The sequence below is a fragment of the Hydra vulgaris genome, chromosome 02 (assembly GCF_038396675.1).
Source record: "Hydra vulgaris chromosome 02, alternate assembly HydraT2T_AEP".
NCBI classification, from domain to species: domain Eukaryota; kingdom Metazoa; phylum Cnidaria; class Hydrozoa; order Anthoathecata; family Hydridae; genus Hydra; species Hydra vulgaris.
In genome coordinates this window covers 35,401,362-35,426,271 of record NC_088921.1, presented here as the reverse complement: position 1 = coordinate 35,426,271, position 24,910 = coordinate 35,401,362, and the positions used below count along the sequence as shown (strand labels likewise).

At 27.3% G+C, this 24,910-nt stretch overlaps 1 protein-coding gene across 1 annotated transcript in view; it reads left to right on the top strand.

Moving 5' to 3' along the window:
• Positions 1–22,029, top strand: part of LOC100205691 (cdc42-interacting protein 4 homolog) — a 64,047-nt gene extending 42,018 nt beyond the window's left edge. The window contains exons 7-13 of the mRNA XM_065790721.1: positions 1,370–1,498; positions 1,613–1,762; positions 4,900–5,070; positions 5,999–6,126; positions 8,797–8,923; positions 16,486–16,666; positions 20,974–22,029. Coding sequence (XP_065646793.1) covers positions 1,370–1,498; positions 1,613–1,762; positions 4,900–5,070; positions 5,999–6,126; positions 8,797–8,923; positions 16,486–16,666; positions 20,974–21,113 — 1,026 coding nt within the window. The 3' untranslated portion in view covers positions 21,114–22,029. The remainder of the gene's footprint in view (positions 1–1,369; positions 1,499–1,612; positions 1,763–4,899; positions 5,071–5,998; positions 6,127–8,796; positions 8,924–16,485; positions 16,667–20,973) is intronic.
• Positions 22,030–24,910: the final 2,881 nt, after the last annotated feature.

Sequence of the window (24,910 nt, the reverse complement as noted above, 5' to 3'; positions counted from 1 at the left end):
AAATTAGCTGACATCTTTGCACTTTCAACATTTTTCAAGAAAATTTAATCTATTGCTATTAAAATTTCTAAATTTTAAAAACACTAAACAAATGGGGCCAAATGTTAAAAATATGAATATTTGCATATGCATATTAATTTTATACTATTGTTAGACTGCTCTTTGTTTTACTACTAAACTTTTGTTATTTTTATAAATTTTTAAGTTTAATCTGCTCCGGTGTTTTAATTTATTTCAATTTGAAAATACTGGTAAAAAACTTACTTCACTTCATAGTCATGATATAGAAAAGTCTGAAGCTTAAATTACAATCATATAACTTATATAGAAAACAATATAGAAATAATAAAAAATATACATAATATATGATATGTATCTTTTGAATTATTATTTTCCTTCATAATATCTTTGTTATTAAACTGGGAAGCAGTTACAAGAAAGAGTTTAAAAAAATGTAAAAATCCTCACTTTAAAATATAACTGTATCAGGGGAAAATATAAGTCAGAAAAAGTTCAGGGAATTTGATTGTACAAAGTGGCTGGCCACCCTGACTGCAATATCCACTACTTAAATCACATTCAAATAGATCATTGGACATTTAAATTTTACAGCATATCAAATCATATATTTTATCTGTATAATTAAGGTCTATGTGGGGTACACATAGACCTTTTTTTTTCTGTATATGTTTTTGCTTTTGTACTTTTTAAAAGATGTTTGCAGTAATGCTTAAAGATTATGTGATTATTTAATATTTATAAGTTTGTAAATGCTTAAAAATTGTAAGGTGTAATCAGATAAAAATTAAAACAAAAGTTTCATTATTTATCTTGCAATTTGCACAAAAGCAGTGTGCAATCTATTGAACAATAAAAAAAAATCTAACACGTTTGAATTAGTAAAGTTATTTGTTTGCACCTTGATCCTTATTTGTAGCTTAACCTAAGCTTGTAGTTCAACCTATGCTTGTTTTTAGATTAACCATATTGCATGTAATTCACGTAATTTCAATATCATTAATCAAGTAATTTCAATATCAAAGTAATTTCAAATCATTAAGTTTTTCAAGCAATATTCGTTAGATGTTGTGTTCACAAATGGTTATATTTCATTTTATAAAAATATTACTGCAAGGGATTCACTAATTTTAACTCTAGAGTTCTTAAAAGTTTTTAAATTACTCAAAACAGAAAAGGCTTTTCTGTTATGAGTAATTTAAAGATCCCTTATATCTTAAGTATAGTCTTTAGTCAAAGTTTACTCTCTAAGCCAAATTGCTGCTAACTTGGCAGCACTTTGGCTAACTAAGCAGCTTTAATCATATATATATATATATTTTTTTTTTTACTATGCTGCATATATTTCTAGTTTCAAAAAGTTTCTCAAGAGAAAGGTCATTTAGCTGAAAAAGCTAGTGATGAATATAAACTTGCTACTGATAACTTTAACAAAGCTCAAACTTTATTTTATGAAGGTGATCTTCCTAAAACAATAAATGTAAGTCAAATAAATGTAATTGATATCATATTAATTTTATTCAACAATTAATTGTATTCTGGTGTTGATTTTACCTTAGTTTGGAACTTAAAGGCAGTATTTTTAACAATTTAGAATGAATTACAAAAACCTGAAGAAACAAGAATTGAAATGCTAAAAAATTTTTTTATTGAAGTATCAAATATTCAACAAAAAGTTCAACCAATAATTTCTCGGTGTTTGGAAGGTATGGTAAAGGCTGCAGAAATTTGTAATCCTGCAAAGGTATTTTGTTTATCGTGTTGGGTTTGATTTTTTTATTCAGATACTTTAAAAAATATTTTTAAATATTTTAAGTGTGTAATTTAAACCTAAATCATAAATAAGTCAAAGTTTATATACTTATTATTATATTTCTAACGCACACAAAAACTTACCAATTCTTTAGACTTTTTAAATGAAGAATGTTTAAATAATTTCCTTAAGACTTTTGAAATGAAGGATTTGAATAATTGCTAATTCTATTAAGCTTTTTATTATAAGGGTTTTAAAAGATATTTAAAGTTTTTTAAATCATGAAATTTTTTAGAATATTATAAAAACCAGTGGTGTGGAGTCATAAAAAAAAAAAGTACTAACTCCGACTCCAACTGTTGAAATTTTGCTTTGGAGTTGGAGTACAACTCCAACTCCAAAGCAAAATTTTTGAAAAATTCTTCGAATTCTTTAAAAAATATAATGCAATAATTAAAAAAAATTTTTTTTTGACAAATATATGAAAAATTCTATGAAGGTTAAATATTTTGTACATGCACGTGCAATACCGAGAAGTTTTACTATTGGAATTGGAGTCGCAGTTTTGTTTAGCGACTCTGACTTAGCTAAAAATGTCGCGGCTCTGACTCCATGGTCATGATAAAAACCAAAACAAAGAGAAGCAAAAATAAAATTGCTATTAGAAAGTCTATTATTAATTAAAGGATTATTTACCAAGAAATTAACAAACAAAATTATTAAATATTTTAGAAAATGAGAACATTGGTAACCCAAGGATGAAAGTATTTTTATTGTTTTTGAAAAATAAAGACTGAAGCTTATTTTCTTTTTGTTCCGAATGCATTGCAAAAGAATTGACTGTTATTGTGTCTTGTTTGAAATTAGTTCTACTTATCACTCAGTAATTATGGAAGAATTAATTCTTTTTATTTCTAAGAAATGCAATTACATATGATATTATATGTAAATGCTTTGTGTTTCACAGTTTATTAGTAGATTTACAATTATTAGTAAAGGTACAGTTACCCCAAAAATTTGATTAAACAAAGCAAAGTAATTTTTAATCAAAAGACAGGAAAAATCTATTCAGGAATATTGGCAAAGAATATAATAAAGAAATTTAAAGATTTTCCTGGGACTTAAAAAAAAATTTTTTTTTTGATGTATATAAAAATGACTTTACATGACGCAAATTGGCTGAGAATCTTCTTATGAAACTGTATGTAATTTGAAATTCTTTGTAATCTTGAATGTATTTCTGTGTTACTTCATGCCTCTAGGCTTCTTTTTGTAAATAGCTGTGCAGAGTTCTTTTAAACATGAGTATTTAAATTTAAAACATATAAAAGTTATTCAAAAGATGCTAAAAAAGAGATTGCCATTGTTTAATATTCAAAACAGTAGATAAATATTCTAGGCTAAAAAATCTAAAACATTCTTTTTTTGAATAAAATATGAAAATATAAGACTCTTTTATATTATAAATTCTTATTCGTGCCTGCTCTCTCCCTCCAACACATCCTGTTGGTATTTAATCTTTCTTGTGCCTTATCCGAAGTTAATACAGTATGATTGTGTGAAACTTGGTGCGTTTGGTGAATAGTTTTGCCACAATGTCATTTTTTTACTATCTCAATGAAATTTTAGTTTAAGGGGAATATCGTTTCTTCTGATTTCATTTGCGCTTGTTGCTCTTCTTCATCATAGCCATCTTTAAAACACATTTAATACAAAACATCATTTAGTATTAAAACACCATTTAATTTAGTATAATAATATTTAATTTAATAGTATTAAGTGTCTCTAATTATATTCAAAACAGTATCAACTGTTATTCTCACATGTCTTCTGTATTGAAGTGAAAAGCTTTTTCAATACAAAAGGAGTAATTGTAGAGCAGGGTTCTCCCTTTAAATAGTTTATATTTTAATAGATGCCTTTAGAAGCAAAAAGAAATTTTTCTTATTTCCTTTTAACTAATAAATTACTTTTAACTGCATTAAAGCTATTAAGCTAAAAAATATATTACTAAAATAATTTCAGGCTAAAAATAATCACACATTCAACTTTTTTAAATCATAAATAAAAAAAATGTGCTGGCTTGCCTCAGTTGCTATAATTGCTCTTAGAATCATAACAAAAAGGAACATTATATCTGTGTCAACATTTTCTTTGTCCGCAATGACCTTGAAAGCTATAATGTATACACTCAAACTTTTTTGCGGTAGATAATGTATACAGAAAAAGTAATAAACTTTTTTTTTTTTAGTCAATTAAAAAATGGATCCTGGTGAATAAAATTAAAAATAATTTATTTATTTGATTGTCCTTTAAGTTTCTACTAAAAAAAAAAGTTGCCATTGTTCTATTTTAGGGTGGAATGCAAGAAGCGAACTTGAGTCAAGTTTGACTTGAACTTTACTTTGTAACCAATAGCGACAAAGTATTTTTTGAGGGGAAAACCCATACTCTGCCACATTTGGTTACAATGTAAAGTTCAAGTCGAACTTGACTCAAGTTCGCTTCTTGCATTCCACCCTTAATCAGGATATTTTATTTTATATATTTTTTTGCTTTTCTGTTACTAATGGTTTTTTAAATGCGTTATGTAATTTAAAAAAAAAAAAGTTTATTCAACAATAGTTTTTATAGCAACGATTTGAACAGTTTAATTTATACAAGTTTATAAATGTTGGCTAATGCAGTGGTGGTAAATGATTAGAACTCATTTAAAATAATCTGCTGATTTAAGTTCAATTAATCATAAAAAATAAATTTAAATTGCTTACAACTTTTGATTTTATTGTTAAAAAAACAATTCTGCGTATAATAATTCAAATATTATTTGGTATTGTATATGAAGTTCAGTAATATATGTTAACAAATATTAAATAATTTTGAAATGGTATGACACAGTAGAGGAAAGGTAGCACTTCTGTCAAAACTTATGTTTTTGTCTGGTTTTTTGTAAAAAAAAAAATTTCAGGTTTTTTTTATACTTCTTTCAGTGAAATTATGTGTATTTGTGAGTTTTTATAATACAAGGTTTTTATTCTTTGTAAAAATATAAAATAACACACCCTAATATATTAACATATTTTTAAAGACATAAAATAACACACCCTAATATATTGACTTATTTTTAGGACTCATTAACATTAATTGATATGCATAAAACAGGAAATTCTGTTCCTGGCAATGTAGCCTTTGAAGAATGGGGTAAACCAAATGCATCAACACAACCTGCTCCAGCTCCAATTGCAAAAACGCGTCAAAAAACAACAAAGTCTTCTGTTTTTGCAATGAGCAGTAAAAAGGTAATTTAGTCATTTTATTTTAAACTCAAAAAAAATGTATCAAAGAACAATTAAACTACAATAATAAAGTTCTTCCAAAAGATTTATTTTTATTAATCGTAGTTAATCCAGTCATTTTGTTATAAATGTTTATAAAGTTTTTTAAGCCTTTCATGTATGTAAGTATGTATGTATAATGATATGTCCATAAGAATTTTATTTTACTGGCATTGTGTTAAACAAAGATAAAACAGAGAAAAAACATAAATGAAACAGTCCAAATGCAATCACTTGAAGGAAGTATTATTCTGTTGTCACATTACTTGTAATCAATATAAAATTATATTAGAGCTAGAAAACTTAGTTTACCAGTTCTGTTTTTAATTTAACTATATACAGAACTAATAAATGTGTGTATATTTAGTTGTATGTGTTTATGTTATGTGTACATATGTTTAAGTGTTGATGTATGTATTTATGCATGTATTGGTGTATGTTATCTGGCTACCCCACATATCCCATACTATCCTCACAAAATCTCTGTAAATGTTGGAGCTATACTAAAGTGGGATTAGGATATTGGCCGTAAATGAGGTCCAGTTAAATTGGAATATTGACTAACATGACATAGAATGCAGGCCATTAGATCTTTTACAAGGAAAGCCCTTGGGGAATGGCATCAGTGCAAATCTTGGGTTCCCTGAAACATAATTGGTGATCACAGTGCATTTTATGGATGGGAGATCACTATATAACCACTATATATTTTTAATTAGATATTAATTCTTTAATTTTAGTTATTAATTATTTAATTAGTTAGCACCAACATTTGTTATCTCTGCTTCCTCCTGTTTTGTTATTTTTCAATAATAAAAAAATTTTTAATAATAGAATGCTGAATAACATAAATTTTAATACTAATAATAAAAGTTTATAACTTTTTTTTCAGAAAGATGTAGTGGGTAATGAAAATGTTGCAAATGATTATTCTGATCTTCCTCCTGCACAGCGAAAAAAGAAATTTAACAAGGCAATATCAACCTTAAATGATCAGATTGAACAACTAGAAAAAGCCAGGTGAAACTAGTGTGTTATTTTCATTACTTTTAATTAAAAGACAGCTTCTATTTGCTGTTTCTATCTGTACAGTTAAATGTGTTCTATTGAAATCAACTCACCCACTGTAGTTTTTTTATTTTAATAAACAGCCTATCCTAACAGACGATATAATGTTCCTTTTTATTTTAATAAACAGCCTATCCAGAAAAAATGATAACTATTGGAAAAATGACAACTAATAAAAAATAAACTGGAAATAGTAAAACAATTGTGACTGGAACTTTTGCAATAGATTTTTTTCACACGACTTACTATTTTCTATATAAAGTATAAAGGAAGCAAAGTTCCAAAAAATACCCTTTTGTTCAAAAAATAAACAAATCCCAATATCTTCTTTGTGCATATGTGAATCTGTACACTGCTATAGTGAAAGATAAAATGATCAATTTAGAGGTTCTGTGTAATTTCTGGCACTTTCTGGTGAAAGGCTCTGAAGATAAAAGCATTTTTTTTTTTTTTTACTTTGTCTTTATTTATTCTTAAAAATTAATTTAGGATTTTTAAATATTTTTTTGAGGTTAAATGAAAAGAAAAATTTTTATTATTATTAAAAAAGTTATATCAAGTTTTAACTTTTATAAGTTATTTTTAACAGATCCAGCACTATATAGTTTAAAATAAGATTCATTGTCCGAAAATACCAATTTTTAAGAAAATGGCATTCTGCTAATTTAAAAGATATTGATTTGAAGCTTTTATAAACTCTTTTATAAACTTTATAAACTAAATTTGTAAAGGAATTTTTATAAAAAATAAAAAACTTGGCAAAAAAAGAAAACTCTGTCTTTGGAGAACCCTTTTTGGAGACCTTTTTGATATCATCAATACTAAGGGCATAGTCTGAAAGATGATTAAGGGCATAGCTTGCAAGATAATTAAGGGCAAAGTTTTGAAGATAATTAAGGGTATAGTATGGAAAATAAAAAATTTTATGGCTAACTACTTTTAAATTTAAAAGAAGTTGGTCATAGTTCTAACTCACTTGTGTCATTACATCCTTCAATAGTTTGAGATGTTAGTGTAAAAAATACAACTCCCAAGTTTTTTAACTTGGTACACAGTTTTGTTTATGTTTCATCAAAATGAAGACTAAAATATTCTGCCCTATTTTATCAATAATTTTCTCCTAGCTTTCTCCTTGTCTAATAATGGCAATATGTTATAATTATATGTTTCAAAATAAAAATTATTAAGTTAACTTAAGAATGTTAATTTTGAAAGTGAAAAATCTTGTTAAATTTTTTAAGCTTTAAAAAAATTGCTAAATGGTTTTTCATGCATGGAAATGTATTACTTTAATTATACGTGACACAACAGTAGTGAACACAAGAAAACTTAATGGTATATTTGATGCATGGAATTGTATTACTATGGTTACATGTGACTAACAGCAGTGAACACAGGAAAATTTTATGGTATATTTGTAAAAAGACAAAAAAAAATAGAGAAAATGAATGAAACTGAGGCCTATACTAGACCTCGATATTTAGGATATCATATTTTGGATTTCATTTTAAAACATATTTTAAATCACTTTTAATTTCATAAATTTCTTTATGAGTTATGTTAATCTTTTTGTTATTTCAAGAATCATTACAAATTACCAAAAGTTAATTGTGTCATAAGCTTCCACTACACAGTTACACAGTATTTGCAAGTCCATGGCAAAATCTTTGGTTCAGGAAACAATTATTTTATAGTAAATCATACAGCTATATACTAGATTTGTCGACTGAAATTAACGACATTGCTTTAAATTATTAAGAAGGTAGTGCTATAAACATTTGAAAAAAAACATCATTGCTAAATGTGGTGTTGAATTGATGGTAGAACTTATGCAAAATTAAACAAAATAGGAATATGCTAAAATGAAATTTATTAGAAAAATGACCAATGATATATTTTAATAGTTTATCTATTTTTAAATTTTTTTTTTATCAACCAACTTATATAATGTGAAATATATGCTGTATATATTTTTGGTAGGTGAGCATAAATGAATAGGAAATAAATGGCTTTAATATTTTGATGTAAAATATGAAGTCCTATTTTGTTAACTTGGGTGACATTTTTGCACTTAGCTGTAGACATCATCAAAATATACATGAAAGAGTAAAAAAATATTGTTGTTATAAAATCTATACAAACCACAATTAAATTTTTTATTTCATAAAAATAAAAAATGACAATTATCATTTTGTGCTGTGTCAAATATTTTGAGCGGTTACGAGAAGGCACAGGTGCCAATGTTTTTCATATAATGACATCTTCAGTCACATAATAAACAATTAAAATACAAATTTATTTTTGCCGCCTGCAATAATCTAAACATCTATAAGTTTATAAGAAAGTTTTAAATTAATGTCTTAAAATTGACTGATTTCCAGTTTCTTTGAAAGTTTCTTTCTAGTTTTGGGTTCAGCATATTTGAAAAGTTAGTCATTTTTGAGTTTAACATTTCAGTATACTCAAAAGTTAAACTCAAAAATGTTTTGCCTAAAACCGAATTCTCAGCTGATTTGTATAAATCTTGCATATTACCCTTACTATTTTTAGTTATCCTTGATACTTAAATGTACCTTAAGTTGTCTTTTTTTTTTTTTTTAATTTGTCATTTCTTCTTTCTAGAGCTGGTATGATTAAAATTGCTGACACCAGCAAACAGTTTGGAGGAGACATGGCATCAATTCATGGACAAATTGAATCAAACTCAAAAGAAACTGAAAAGCTTAAGAATCTGCTTCATCAGTATAATGTATTTTACCATTTATTATATGTTTTTTACATAATTATATTGGCATTGGATAAAAAATTATTTTATATATATATATATATATATATATATATATATATATATATATATATATATATATATATATATATATATATATATATATATATATATGTATGTATTTATAATGGCATAGATATATATAGATGTAGAAGTATTTATAATATGTGGATGTATTTATAATGGCGTAAGTGTATTTATAATACATTATTGCTGGATCTTCTTGACTCATGCATGGGCTTTGCTTGTGTCTATTTTTATGACTTGGCAACCCATTTTATTATCTCCTAATGATGGTACAGCTGTAAAACTTAGTTTTATGGTTCTGAGGCTGTTAGTCAGGTTTCCTGAACTCTGTAGTGGCTCTCAGAAGGCTGATTCCATCAACAGCTGTAAAGAATCAGAGTACTTAATAGTGCCATGTTGCAGATGGATGGTGTCCCTGTTTGTACTTTTGGTATGCATTGTTAAGGCCACATTTGGAACCCTTTGCGCGTAATTTTTGAGATGATATACAAGATTTCATGACCCAAGAATATCAGATTTTAGTGTTAGACAAAACCTTTTTACAATTTTTTCTAGCAATAGTAAACAGGCACCTGTTTTCTGGAGAATTGTTTTGGTGACAGATATGGAAGTAATGGGTACGATTGAAAATTACAGCATCACGATGAAGGGAAAACCAAAAAGAAGAGTGAGGCTTGACTTAGAATCATCGAAAGAGAATAAAAGTTTCAATGCAAGTCTGAATCCAAGAAGTTACATAAGAAGCACATTTGTCAGCAGGAAGATGAAATATTTCTACCCAAGGGCCAACACAAAGAAAACTATGGAAAGAGTCCCAGCCAGCTTTAAGTTAGTTGTAAAAGGTACGATGATAGGGGGATTCTGATGATAAAGAAGAGTGAAATAATAGTTTTAGAGAGATTTTAGAGAGTATTTAAAAAATGAGAAAGTTTAATATTGTTACATGCATACACAAACATAAATATAAAGATATATACCCATGCATACCCACATGCATTGATACACACATATTTGCACATAAATACACATGCGCGCGTATATACATCAATTTTTCAAAAAAAATCACTGATAATAAATTATTTTGGAAAACAGTAAAGCCCTGCCTTAAGGAAGTTTCTTCATCAAATGAAAAAATTATATTAGTTGAAAGTGACACCATCATATCAGATAAAATGTCGATGGCACATATATTTAATAGCCACTTCAACGACTTGGTACTAAAATTGTGTATAAAGCCTATTCCTGAAGTTGCTATTTTAAGTACATGTAACCCAGTGGAGGATTCCATATTTCGATACTCAACACACCCAAGTTTTGAAGAAAATTTAAACCAAAAAAAATCGGCAAAAATAAGAAAATATTTATGAAATTAAAACTTCAAAGGCAAAACAAAAATCTGACCAACTAAAATTATAAAAGAAAGATATAAAAGAAAACTTTGATATTTTTATCAACTTTGTTTACTATGACTATAACAAGAAAGTTTTAAACAGTTGCTTCCTTTGATCAATTAAAAAACGCAGATGTTTTACCATTACATAAAAAAGGTTCAAAAACTGATAAAAATAATTACTGACCTATCAGTATACTACAAAACATATCAAAGGTGTATGAAAAGTGTATATATGAGGATATTAACAGCTTTTTTCAAAACAAATTTTCTAAACACCAATACAGTATAGAAATTTTCTAAACACCAGTACCAGATAAATATAATATTATTAGTAAAACAAGCTCTCTTAAAGTTAGCATCTGCGATAGGGAAATAGTTTCTGAAAATCTGGTGATGAAAAACTACTTAGTATAATGTTTAATAATAAACTTTCCTTTGATAACCTTGTTAATAATTTATGTAAATCATTATGTAAGTCAAAAAGTTAACGTGCTCTCCAGACTCGCTTCTTTTATGTCTTTGAATCAAAAAAAACTTATAATTAACGCTTTTATTACATCTCATTATTTTTATTGTCCATTAGTTTGGTTATTTCATAGCAGAAAACTTAACAATCGTATTAACAGAATACATGAAAGAGCCCTTAGAGTTGTATATCAAGACTATCAGTCTCCTTTTGAAATACTAATTATAAAAAATGGTTCGAAAACCATATACCACAAGAATTTACATGTCTTGGTTATGCAATACTTTTCATAGTGTGTATATTGTTATATGTAAATTTATCCCAAGAGGGGATAAATTTACATATAACAATATACAAACTATGAAATACGGTCTAGAGTCCCTTTCACATTTGGGATCATTAATTTGGAATTCGGTACCAATGAGTTGTAAATCAGCATTAACTCTGAAAGAATTTAAATTAAAAATCAAAAATTTGATTCGCGAACAGTCCCTGCAAATTATGCATGACCTATGTCAAAGACATTGGATTTATAAAGTCGCATGTTTAATTTATGCAAGCTTTAAATAACTCGTTGTTTTTGATTTTTACCTTTGATTTATTAAGTATTTTTCTTGAACTTTTTATAATTGTTTGAGTTGACTTTAATTAGTCTAATATAGAGCTACTTAACTTGTATGTAAAAATGTCAACTATAAATAAATTGCAAATAAATAATAATACACTCACATACATATGTATACATATACATCTAGATACATAAACATATCGTCGGGGGTAGTGCAAAACCACATATATGGATAATACCGCGTATCTACAGTACATTTTTTTTACTGGAAAAGTTTAAAATTTAAACTTTTTTTTATTTCAACATATTTTGGTTTCATTTTAGTATAAAGAGTATTATTCATGTTTTTTGTAATGTCAACAATAGACATTTGTTGTTAAAATTATTAATATCCAAATATAGTAGCCAATGCTAGTTACGCGGATTTGCACTATCCCCGATGATATACAGCTTTAAAAATATATAAATTTTTAAAAATGTCTGACCAACATAAACTAAAAAAAAATACATACCGATGCAAACAACGCACTAAAACGTATAACAATATGAACTAGAGTAAAAGATGGTCAAACCGATCACTGAACAATAAAAATCAAGTAACTTTATTATTTTTAAAATTTTTAAACTATTTTTTTTTAAATAAGATAAAAAATACCAACAAGCACATTATTTATTAGTTTTTTTTTTTTTTAATTGTATTTGAAAATATGAAAACTAGAAGAAAAAAATGATCGTTTTTGGCAGAAAGTCTGTTAAAACCGATTAATATAAAATACATTTAATAAATTTAACATTTTATATATGTAAATGTATATATTTTTATATATTTTTTATATAGCATACAGAAATATGCTATATTTTTTTTATATAGTATACAGAAATAATATAAGATTTAAGGTTTATATTTTTTACAACAAAAAAAATCTGAACCCATTACAAAATTTTTTGGCAAACATGTTTTGTTGCAGAGCCAAGTATTGCAATTTGGATTCTCGCATGACATGTCCGAATGTAATTCTTTTTTACACTTTCTGCATTTAATAACTTTTCTTCTTTTGGCTGAAGGTGTTGTAATCAGTTCTATATTTTGAGTTACTTCTTTTTCTGCAGGGTTTGGCAGTGGCATCATAAGTTTGCAGATGGTTTTACGCTTTTTAGCTTGTTTTTCAGCTAATTTAAGTTGCTTAACTTCTTCTCTTTTTTTGAGATGATCTGCAACACCGTGTTCTGTAATACATTGGCCAGCAATTTTTGGAATATTAGGTTGCCTCGATTTTTTTACATGAGACTGATTTTTTTCTTGAAAAAAACTGTTTTGCTCATTTTCCATTTTGATTTTCTTTCTCTCATGTAGTGCTCTGTACTTGTTGAACCTCGAAGCTGCTGTTGCTGGTTCAGAAGATAATGCTAAAGACTTTATTGCTCGCAATAGCCTTGAAGACATCAGTTGATTAAACGTTTCCGAGATAGCTAATGCCTGTTGATTGATTTTGTTTTTGTTAAATGGAAATAACCCAGTATATTCAAAACAGGCAATAGCATGCAAACGTGTAAAACACTTACCGCTCTTATACACCTGTTTGAGCAACATAGGAAAATTTTCTTTATCTAAGTTTTTGCATTTTGTGTCTTAGTAATATTTGATAAGAACTGCCTTCCACACTTGCTTAACATGGCAATGTTAAGCAAGTGTGGAAGGCAGACACCTCTGTCCAGTGGCTGAAGAATGTGAGATGAGTGGGCTGGTAGACAAATCAAAATTATATTGTTTTCCCGACAGCAATACAGCTGCTAAATTGACGTGAGATATATGTCCATCAAGATGTAAAATATGAGTATCACTAATAGCTTGACATTCTGGTACATACACTTCCTTCAACCATTCAATAAATGTGTCATGCTCCATCCAACCAGATTTAGAAATTGAATATTTGGTGCCAGTTAGACCACCTAAAGCCTACTCAGCTCTAAAGTTTTGTTTTGCTTTGTATACCACGAATGGTGGTGTAAAGTATCCATCAGCATTACAGCAATTGTTCACTGTATAATGGATTTTTTCATTGTTACCAGTGAGTTTCAAAACATGCTTTGCACCTTTTCGACAAACTACAGTTGCTTTGCCTTGATCACCACAGGAACCCGTTTCATCGCAATTCCAAATGTGACAACCAGAAGTTATGCCAGACAATTGATATTGTTTAGTGAAAACTTCAAAATAATTATCAATTATTTCTTGCGTACAAGAAGCGGCTCTGGCAGATGCTAAAGTATGAGTTTTTCTTGTGGAAATTTGTTTAGACCATCGGTTTATAAATGCATAAAACCAGTCTTTGCCAGGCCTACCATTTTTAAATAGGCCTGATTGATTTGTACGAAGAAGGTAACCGCATACAAAGTCCATGACATCATTTTGTGTTAAACCATAACCCCAATCACATAGGAACTTAAACGCATGCACCATAATTGACTCTATTTGCTGTGAGAGCAAGGTTGTTGATCCTGATCCCTTGAAGCTAGCATTGTTGTTGTTCTTGTGACCTATTAGAGTTGAGAATGGAATGCCATATTTGAATGCAGCTTTTCTGATTGAAGTATTTTTTTCTTTTATATCATTTAACGCAGCTTCTATATCTTCTTCATTGTATGACTTTTTACTTGTTGCCATCTTGAAAGTGAATAATTAATAAATATCTTTGAGATTTTTGTAAAATAACTTTATATAGGAAGAACCCGGAACTAACACATGAGAAAATCCAATAATTTAATTCACCTAGGTACCTAATTTAAAAATTCACATACTACTTAATAAAGGAATTTAAAGTAAATAATCAATAATAAATAATGTGAATAATCAGTTTTACCAGAAAAAATTTAATATTAATTTTTCTTACTTTTTTGTCTGATTTTTAACTATAAAACAAAAAAAATTATGTAATCGGTATTAAAACTAAATTTTCTACAAGATAGAGGTAAAATTATTTTTAAACAAATTATGGTTCCCGAATTATTACAATAGCAAATAAAAGAAAAAAGCAAATTTTTACGACTCTCTTTTAAACTTTTATAAAAATAAAATGACTGAAAAATGATTTGGATTTTATTTTGACACATTTGAATAGAGGAGATGATTCTCTTTCTTCTGGTGTTTTTATTTTTTAAATATTCCTATCAGTTCCGGTTTTATTTAAATTTTTTGATCAGTGATCGAAAAATTTAAATAAAACCGGAACTGTTTCTTTTTTATTTTTTTATTTTGTTAATTTGTTTGATTTGGTTTTTAATTTTTTGTTTGTTTTTTGCTTTTTTTCATTTTTTTCTTTTTTTCATTTTTTTCTTTTTATTTTCTTTACTCTATTTTATTTTTTTTATTTTTTTTTTATTTTATTCTTTTTTCTTTATTTTTCTTTCTTGTTGTTTTTTTTTTTTTTTAGTTTATAAAATCGTTATAAAAAAGCGTCTGCCATTGCGGAAGTCTCTGCACTGTCTTACCTCGCTGAGTTGCAAGGCGCCATGGTTCGAATCCTACCACTGGAACCTTTTTTTTTTTTCTTTTTTTTTACAATACAAAATAAAACACTTTTTATAGATATTATATACTGTAACAAAAGAGTGAATTTTTAAAAAAGAAATTTGTTGTGCATTTGTAAAGATAGTTATGTTATTAATGTGTTTAGGTGATTAGTCCTAATAACCAGTGGATATTCTTAAAAAAAAAAGTTGTGTCTGAAACTTAATAAAGAAAAAAATTAAAAAGCCTAGTCATGCAGAAGGTGCTGCAGTGGAGACAAAAAAAATGATAATAATAGCCAGTTAAAATAATAGTTTTAAAAACTTTAAAACTTTATTTAAACAATTAAAATCCTTTTTTTTGCTTTTTTTTTTTTTTTCAAAAAATATATACGCCCAGATTCAAAAAATCGTATAAAGGGACGAATTTGACATACCTACCTCCCCGTACTGGTCCTCTTTTACTTTGTAAATTTAATATATTCTTGATGAATGATTGAAATTTTATTTTCAAAGTCTTGAATTTTGAAAAACATTGCAAGGAATGTCACGCAATTGCCATCTATGTTAGAGATACTTATGTTAAATGTTTATACAATCAATTAGGTAAACTTGCGCATCTAAGACATTAAAAAGACAATTTTCTTTTTTAAAGAAGGCGTTTTCATTCAATTAAGACTTTTTCTTTTGAAATAAATTAACAGGGAGTTCTAATGAGCTCTAAGCATGCGAATAAAGTATATACATTTTTTTTGGCTTTCAGAGCAATGTTTAAATGAATTATTTTACTCAAAAAAAATGTGAAAAAATAAATAAATAAAAAGTATTAAAATAAGTAAATAGCTGAATAAGTATAAAAATAGGGGTAGGTGTGAAGTAAAGCCCACTAGAACCGTATTTTAGGGGTCATGACAGCTAGATTTTATTAATAAGAGTGTGTTGATATAAAATTTTATGTTTTTACATTGAATTTGCATAACATAAGCTAAAACAAATTAACATAAGCATTTTAGCACTTTTTTAAAAATTTTTATTTATTTACACAATGAAGAATTAATATTTAAAATTGCTCTTATTCTTAGAGAAAAAACTGTTTTTGATTCAATAAATTTTGTAAATTTTAATGAAAAATTTCTAAGAAAGCGATCAGCCAATGCACATTTGGTCAAAGTGTAGAAAAACCAACAACAAAAAATTTTTTTTAGATAATAATTTTGTGATAAAATGTCATATTTGTCTTTTAAATATCACCTTAAATACTTTTCATCGTTTTTTCATGGTTTTTAATGAGTTTTTTGCAAATCAGATATTTGATTTTTTACCGTGGACAGTGTAAACAGGTTTTGGTATATTTCAGTGACCGCCAATGATAGTACTATTATTTTTTACAAACTTTACTTTTACAAAAATTTAAAATTTGAATTAATATTTAAGGTGAATTGATCAAAAGTTGATCAATCTTTACCAATTCTTTAATCCTTCACCACTCATACCAATCCTTTTTTTCAAATATTTTCAAAAACTTTAAACTAATATTAGGATAAATTTAAATTGTTTTTATTTAGTGTTATTTGTCTGCAATGGATTCTTCAGATCCTAAAAATAACAGTCGCAGATCGTCAGTTGATGATTTACCTCCCCCACCTGTTGAGAAACAAGCTGATCTTTCAGAGCATCAATTATCACCTGGATTTACTGGAGATTTTGACGATGAAATGAGATGTACTGTTATATATGACTTTAGTGGTATACTTTTATTTATTAGTATTCAAAAAAGTATTAACACTAATAGTAGGGTGATTCTAAAAACAACGTTTTTTGAAAATGTCTGCTGCCACCCCTTAAATGTGTTCTATGTAATAAATTAATACTAAATTTAAAAAATTTTTGAATAGAAAAAAGTTTTAGGGGTTGCTCAAGACCCTTAAACATCAGACAGGTCCTTAATATTTTGAAAAAAAAAGTTCTTCAAAAGCATATCATGTTGGGTCTCAAAGGAAGTGAAATTTTATAAAAATTCTAAAAATAACAATCATTTTATATAAAGATACTAGTTTAAATTTTATGGTTTAAAAAATATCATTTTTTAAATAAAAATAAAAAAGTACATATTTTCATAGTGTTTTAAACAAACTTTTTTAATTTGTATTTACATAAATTTTTTTTACAGTTTTTGAAATTTTTATAAAATCTTACTTCTTTTGAGACCCAACATGATATGCTTTTGAAGAACTTTTTTTTTTAAATATTAGGGATCCATCTGATGTTTAAAGGTCTTGAGCGACCCCTAAAACTTTTTTTTATTCAAAAATTTTTTAAATTTAGTGTTAATTTATTACATAGAACACATTTAAGGGGTGGCAGCAGACATTTTCAAAAAAACGTTGTTTTTAGAATCACCCTAACTAATAGGTGAAGTTTTACTTTCAATATATAAATTCCAATATCTTTAATGCCATTGTATATATTTAATTGCACCGTGCTGAAATAATTCGTTTACAAATAAAAATTTCAAAATCTTGTATATTATTAAAACTTCAAATAAAGCAAACTTTTTAAAATATCAATAAAATTTAGCATTAATATATTTAAATTAATTTAATTGATATATACAATTAATTTAATGTGTATGCAAGAGTCATCTAAATAAATTTGTTTGCTAAAAATAATTTTTGCTGTTTGATTAACTTTTTAAATCAAAAATTATTAATGAAAAAAAAACTTTTTAAATTAAATAAAACAATTCATTTTCATAATTGTATCATAAAATAACATTATTAAATTAGTTTTCATAATTTTTGATGTTAAATTTGTGATATTGCTAATGATGTTATTACGGCGGATGAGATATTTGTGATATTGCGATGTGCTATTGGGATGTTATATTTTTAATGATTTGCAATGCAATTCATTACAAATATAATGGGAGCATAGAGTATAACAGGGTAAAATGAAATATTTATGCCAATGTTTATTCTTTTGCTCTTAATTATTGGATAATCTTTTTGCAAATATTTTTAAATGACGTTGTAGAGAATACTTTTCTGAGTAAGATGATATCAAATTTTATTTTTGATGAAAAAAAAATTATAATTTTTTAGGTTTTCGTATGCATAATAAGATTTTTTATTAATTTGAAAAATGCAATTTCGTATGCATAATAAGATTTTTTATTAATTTGAAAAATGAAATTAAAACTCTCCGAAGTTAAATTTGATATCATTGAAGTTTTCTGGTATAGCTTATGCTGGTCAAGAATCTTTTTTCAAAATTAAATTTGCTATTTAGTAAAAAAAGCTATGAGTAAAAAACTGAAAAGGAGAATTTTGAGGTTGAATGAAATACGCTAATTATAAGTGAGGCAATAGCTCACTTCTTAAATGTGGCTTTTTTTAATTAAATCCTAAGTGACCAATAAATCGCCAACTATAAATTTTTTGTATTGAAAAAATTTTTTCAATGAAATTTTTCTGAATTTCAATGAATGACATTACTGACTGCTTTTATTAAATGATTCTAATGAATGAATAAAATACGCTAGTTACTCTCTTGTTGAATGCAGTTTTTATTAAGTCTCAAGTGACCGAGCTATCTCAATAAATTTTGTGCATAAATTTCAAATGGATTATTTTAAAATCTATTTTAATATAAAATATGCCTTGAAACAACTCGCATGCTAAGAAAAAGAAAAACTATACACCGAAGAGCAAGTTGCGGTTGCGGTGGTTAAAGTACAAAGCGGTGAATTTTCACTTAATAAATCTGCTAAATCATACCAGTAGCAACTCTTCACAGGTGTGTCCACAACATGGGTGAAACAATTGGTAGTGGTTAAAGCAGGTATCAACAAAAACACTTTGTCATTTGTAGAATTTTGATGAAATTGGCTTCTCTGGTGATCAAGGTAAGCAAAGTATAGTTTGCCAATGTGGTGTAAAACGGCCATTGAAATTGGTTGGCAACAATGAAAAAATCCATTATACTGTTGGAAATTGCATTAATGCTGCTGGCAATTGTCTTGCTCCATACGTTATTTTTAATCAAAAAAATATCTTTACAGAGATTGGTGTTTAAGTGGTCCAGATAATGCCATATACACTATATCTCCTTCCGGATGGAAGGAAGATAAGCAATTTGTGCAGTGGCTCACTAACGTGTATGTTCCCGCCATTTAGAAAATTCCAGCTAATTAGTTCAATCTAATTTTAGTTAACTTATTATATTTATCTAATTTTACATTCACAAAAAATTACATTAATCTAATTATAGTTATCTAAATTTAGGTATTCATATTTTAGTCGTAGATGGGCATGTGACACATGTCACTTATCGGGTCGTACTTATTTGCATCAAAAACAATCTCGTTAATTTAATTACCAGCTCACTCGTCACATATTCTGCAGCCACTAGAGTCGGTGCTTATTGCCAAAAGAGTTTGGCGCAAATTATTTCAACATTTTTATGCAGAAACAAAGTTCAGCAACTTATCAAAAGAACGTTTTAGTCACTTGTAAAAAAATCTTTTCAACTCTGGTAAAGTTTTTACACATACCAAATAGTCACTGGGTTTCAGAATACTGGCTTGTTTCCGCTCGATATCAATAAAATCAATAAGTCAAAGTTGCAAATTGCTAATACGTTTGAAACACCGTCATCTGAACCTGAGCCTTTATCATTTCAACAACCAGAATCTATGATAGTACCATCACTAATATTAGCACCAGGGACTACACTACCTCACCCACTCCCCTCTGAATCTACACCAACATCTAGCATCAGCTCCAAAGTCACCTCAAAAGTCTCCTTGTCTGCAAATATCCTTTAATGTTATAGTAACTTTGGTTGTTCGAAAGGTAATTCAAAAAGAGGTTGAAAAACAACTGCAATCAGCTCAATCACTTGCAGCAGCTTTGCAACAAATTTTTCGTATCCGACACGTTGGCACAAAAAAGAAAAAAATGTAGATGTTCCAAGATTCGAAGGGGAGTGTCTCAATAAACCTGAAGTACTTGAAAGGTTGAAAGATGCTGAGAGCTTAAAAAAAAGCAAGCTAAAAAACAATGTAAGCTTAGCTCTAATGGCGAACAGCAAATAAACCAAGCAACAAGACTAACGAAAATATTAGCTGCAACCAATTTAATTCTAAAAAGTGCCGAAAAGGTCTAGGCGAAGCTTCAGCAAGTCAAAATATAGAATGGTACCAGTGTGAAAATTCAAATTGCAAGGTTTGGCTAAGATTCAAATTGCAAGGTTTTTTAATAAAGTGTTGTTTTAGTTACACATATATTTGCATATCTCATTCTCCCCGAATGTCAGTGTAGAATGGAATAAATTTTATTTTAGTCAAATAAGGTTTCATGAACAACTTTAAAAAAAATTATTTGGTTTTTATATATTTAAATACAGCTTTATATTCTCTACAACTTTAATAAAAAAAATCAAAATTTTTTTTCCGTAAAAAATAAAAAATAAAATCCTTAACTATTCCATTTGACCCCATTTTACTCTATATAATGACCGAACTTAATAGCTGGTGTTGAAAGTTCTATCGATCTATTCTTATTTGAAATGTTGAGTGCTAGTTTTTTTTTAATTATTTTTTACAATATAAGTTAACGATATAGTTGTCAGTATAATTCAGAATGCCTGAGATATGAATGTTTAAAGCTTGAGTGATCGAACCTAGGCGATTTTACGTTATATCATATCTAAATTAATTAAGAAATAGCTTTATTAAACTTTAAATCTATTTGTTAGTGGTGATTACACTTAATAGTGGTTTTTAATAAAACATTTTTATTTATAAATTTATCAACATCAATACATTTTAATTTTGTAATTCATTTCTACGTCTAAATCAATTTTGTAATTCAATTCTACATCTAAATACATTTTTTACATCTGTATTAACATTTAATTTATATTTATTTACATTCCAAAAAATATGTTTTGATCAACTATTTCATTTTTTGAGCCACTTGCATCATCTCTTTATAAATGTTTTATATCATTAATTTTTTAAAGTTTTGTTAATAAAGTTTATTTGTTCTAAGGTAATAACGAAGGAGAATTAACAGTGTACGCCGGTGAAGAACTAATTGTTATAGAAGAGGATGATGGCAGTGGTTGGACGCGTGTGATGAGGGGACAAGAAGAAGGTTACATACCAACGTCATATGTTCAAAATATATAATTTTACAAAATTCTAAAAGCCTCCAGATAATTGGTTTTAAAAGTGTATATTTTCAACATGTATATTATATATTGGAGTGTTTAGTGAAGCTTTTCGTGAATATTAATCAAATTGCATTTATCAAATTGCCAAATTCAAATCATCTATGGTAAACGCATTAATTCTTTATATAGATATTTTGTTTATTTTTTAGTTTGTTTTTTTTAATATTTACTTTTAATACTTTTTATGCACTTACTAATATTTTTGACAGCTATGAAATTACGGTCATCATTTTTTGATTTCCTTTATTTTTTAATAACTTATGTTTAGCAGCTTATACGCTGACTTAAAATCAATATATTTTATCGGTTCTTTAAAATCAATATATTTTTTCATTTGTGAAACACGCACAGATAAATACACTAATAAAATGTTTATAAAAGACTAATTCTGCCCTCCTTTTCTATTGGGGAAATGGGAGTCCTTGTCACATCTCATTATATATGTAAAGTCGCATTAGAATAAGTGCCGTTGTAGGATACTTTCAAGCAGAGTGAATTAATTGTTTGATTGATTTGTCTAGCAAAAGTTTAAAAAAATGTATAAAGTTAAACAGTTATTACCTTCGATTAATTTACTTTGTTTAGATTCATATAAAAGTAATTTATTTCTTAAAGTATCTTATTTTTTATAAGCTGCACTATTTGCAAAAGTATGCTAAAACACTAATATTCTCAAGCGACGGTATTTGTGCGTGTGGGCTTATGTATATTTTATGTACAGGTGAACAATCTGCTTTTTATTTATGATAGCGCCAATTAAAGATATTGAAATGAGCTGCGCCTTTAGGATGTAATATTTTTTTATTGATTTTATTTTTATAAAAGCTTAGTTTTGTTTTTCATGAATTGCGAAAAAAGATTTTAACACTAAATCTTTTGTTTGTTTGTTTATTTGTTTTTGTAATAAATGATACAATGAACGAAAAATTAAGGCATTTCTTTGCAAGCAATAGGGTATTATTGCGGTTCTAAAAATAGATTTAATAAATTTTCGCAAAGCTTTCTGGGATCGAAATGCGGACAAACAAAACAAAATGCAAAGAAACTAAATACCAATTCTGAAGAAAATGTTTATAAAAGTGCAATAAAACATTGTTATAAGGATTTGTTCTCATCAGATTCTTGCTATCTTGAACGTTTACCAGCTAGTGTAATTTTAAAAAAGAAGGAATAACTAAAGATTCGAAGACAAACTTGGAAAAAAGAATAAAAGAAAAGTAAAGCTTTCGAAATTATATATTTAAACAAAAAGTTTACAGCTTGTAGATTTTCTTGTCAAAAAGAATAAAAATAATATTAACATAGATGCAAATATGTATAATCATTATAACAAAGAAATTTATAAACTCTTCATTAATTCTGATATAAATACGGAATGCAGCATTGTTGATTTTAATACTGGAAATAGCCATGATTTCATTGTTGATTTTCTGTATCATTTTGCCCTTTATTATTTGAATATGAAAATTATAATTTTTTCCCTTTAATGAATCTCAATTGGTCTTCGAGATATCTAACTTCCAGACAAAGCAAACTCTAAACATTTATGTTTATACCTAGGTTAAATAAGGATGCTTTGCAAAAGGTTGCAATGATTGGAACCTGGGAACAAAAAAGCCCCAAAATTTTAGTCCCCGCTGCCCTAAACGTAACAGCAAAAAGTTGATGAAATATTTTTTGTACTATTCTCAACTAGACTTATATTCATCGAGAAACTTCAAGGTTTATAGTATAATTTCTCAGCGCTCAAAAATTATGACCATATAAAATATGCAACCCCCTCAAATTGAGGGGGACTTAAACTTATATGGTCATATTTTTTGAACGCTGAGAAATTATACTATGAAATTTAAAATTTATCGATGAATGTAAGTCTAGTTGCAAATAGTTCAAAAAATATTTTATCAACTTGTTGCTCTCACGTTTTGGGTAGGGGGGACAAGCAACTCTCTATACTGCACTATTTTTAAGTGTGTGAAAAGTTTTCAAAAGAATAGGCTATGAATCAAAGAGAAGATATCCTTCACTATCAAACGGCTACCATTATGGATTTAATCAGATTACATCATCATTGTCCCCGTTACTCTTGACATCACCAGATTCATGTGAGCGCGAGAATCCTGACATCACCAAAGTTCATACGTGACGAGTTAATGTAAATATCACGTCTCATCTCGATATTGTCACGTGTGAATTTTGGTGATGTCAGGATTCACGCGCTCACGTGAGTCTGGTGATGTCAAGAGTCACAGGGACAATGATGATGTAATCCATAATAGTAGCCGTTTGATAGTGAGGGGTACCTTCTCTCTTATGTATTATTAACATTTTTTCTTTTACTTATACACATAAAAAAAAAAGTTGTTATACACTCATTATCAACCGACATCATCAGCATATAATTACAAAATTGTGACCGTTAAACAACAACAACAAATTCTTAAAATATAACGTCAGTTTTATAATGGTTTATTTTTGTTATTATTTAACGGTCGCAATTTTGTAATTATAATATATGCTGATGATGCCGGTGTTTATAATCCGGCGAAAACTTCAAATAAATTATTTAGTATTAGAAATGAGAGAATTCGTATTACCTGGTGTTTTAAAGTAATTTATATATACATATGTATATATAAGTATGTATGTATATATATATATATATATACATACATACATACATATTTATATATATTTATATATATATATATATATATATATATATATATATATATATATATATATATATATATATATATATATATATAAACAGCGATTGTAGAAGGTCGCATAGGGCAGGATCGAAAAACCAGTATTTCAAAAAGAATGACCTTTGTAAACTAACTTGAAATTAAAGAAAAACGATTGGGCCAGTAATACCTTACATGGTACCTATAAATATCTATTTAGTTTCAGATAAAAATATTGTAAATAGAATATAAAATTTTTTGTTATAACCATTGAAACTTGTGTCACGAAAGAAACCTTCCTTCCGTCACACATGTTTCAAGTCATATGAAAAAGCTGTTTACTTTTACATAAAAAAGTTAATTACTTTTTAAAATTACATTACATTATATAAAAGTTCCTCAAACTGTAATTTACATTTACCTATAAAAGTAACTAATTTAAAAAAAGTTATATTGAAAAAAACTTGCATATGAAAATAAATTTCATAAAAGTAATATGCTACCAAATGCAAATTAAATTTAAAAACAAAATAAAATTATTTGAGTAGAAGTTTTATACTTTAAAAGTAATAACAAATTTTTATTAAAAATAAATTATGTAAAATAAAAATTAAATTACTTAAGCTTACATTTTATATAATTTGTAAAGTAAATTAAATGTAATCTATATAAAATAAGTAAGTAAATTTACTTATATTCTACAATAACTTTGAGAGGATCTTGTTCAATAATAATTCAAAAAAGTAAAGTCTAGAATTCAAACAAAGCTGAAACATGGCAGTGAGCAGAAGGCGTATATACCTATGGGAGACTCAGATTATGGGTTGACTATTTGAAAGGCATAATTGGCATAATTGTTAGTTCTTTTTACAGGTTTGTTGCATAAAAGTTTTTCTCATTTAAAAACTAAGAAAGGAAAGTTCAAAGCAGTACCGGATTATGGGGGCTACAACCCTATGTCCCGCAGATTTAGGAGCCTCGAAATTTTTAAGAGGATACTTTATTTTTGTAAGGTTTTTTGCCACTTTAATAAGAAAGATGTCCACCCGCTCAAAAATATCCC